Here is a 639-nt window from a genome sequence, read left to right on the forward strand (position 1 = left end):
GAGATTAGTTCTTTTGGGTGACGGCGGCACAAGATCCGAAGGGACCGGCAGCAGCGGCATTGCGGCACCGGATGAGACAAGTCTGACCGTCCGCGCCGGCTTTGCATTGTGTCCCCGCGGGCATGACGGCTTCGACTGGCCAGTCCTTGGCTGCTGCTAGTCCGAGGCCACCGAAGCCTAGGCCTGGAACGTTTTTCGCCATTTGCATCGATACCCAATCGGACCCATCGCCCGCAGCAGAGGCCTGTTACAATCGTATGGGTCAGCCTTGTTCGANGCATNCAAAGCCAACGATCAGACTTGCATCGCATGTGTATGGTCCAGCGCCGTCNTGNTTGACTTGGTGGATCGTCAGCTTGACCACNCCGCCTGGGTGTACGCTCGCCATGCCGGTCGATTCCATTCGNGACATNTCTTGCTGAATATTCACGACGCCGCCCATGCCTGTCTTGCCGCAGACATCGACGTTGCCGTTNGCNATCTCACGATTGCGAATGACGGAAGTATCGCCTTCTGTGGCCGGGATGGGCAGACCAGAGTTTCGCTGAACAGAGTCATTGTTGGCGAACCCGACGTTATTGATGCCGTTCGCGCCTTGTACTGCTGTGATGAGTCCGTGGGCAGATGCTTCGAGTGCGA

The 639-nt window shown here is 57.9% G+C and overlaps 1 protein-coding gene across 1 annotated transcript; it reads right to left on the reverse strand.

Annotated features, from left to right (window-relative positions):
• On the reverse strand, nucleotides 1–406 carry L969DRAFT_91257 (uncharacterized protein). The gene has a single exon (XM_014709184.1). The coding sequence runs from the start codon at nucleotides 200–202 to the stop codon at nucleotides 5–7; it is 198 nt and encodes a 65-aa protein (XP_014564670.1). The 5' UTR covers nucleotides 203–406; the 3' UTR covers nucleotides 1–4.
• Between the last annotated feature and the right edge of the window lie 233 nt (nucleotides 407–639).

The sequence above is a fragment of the Mixia osmundae genome (assembly GCF_000708205.1).
Source record: "Mixia osmundae IAM 14324 unplaced genomic scaffold scaffold_25, whole genome shotgun sequence".
Taxonomy (NCBI): Eukaryota; Fungi; Basidiomycota; class Mixiomycetes; order Mixiales; family Mixiaceae; genus Mixia; species Mixia osmundae.

Bases quoted from the DNA above. Each gene is read 5' to 3' on its own strand.
- L969DRAFT_91257 (XM_014709184.1), bottom strand. From the start codon at position 202: ATGGCGAAAAACGTTCCAGGCCTAGGCTTCGGTGGCCTCGGACTAGCA.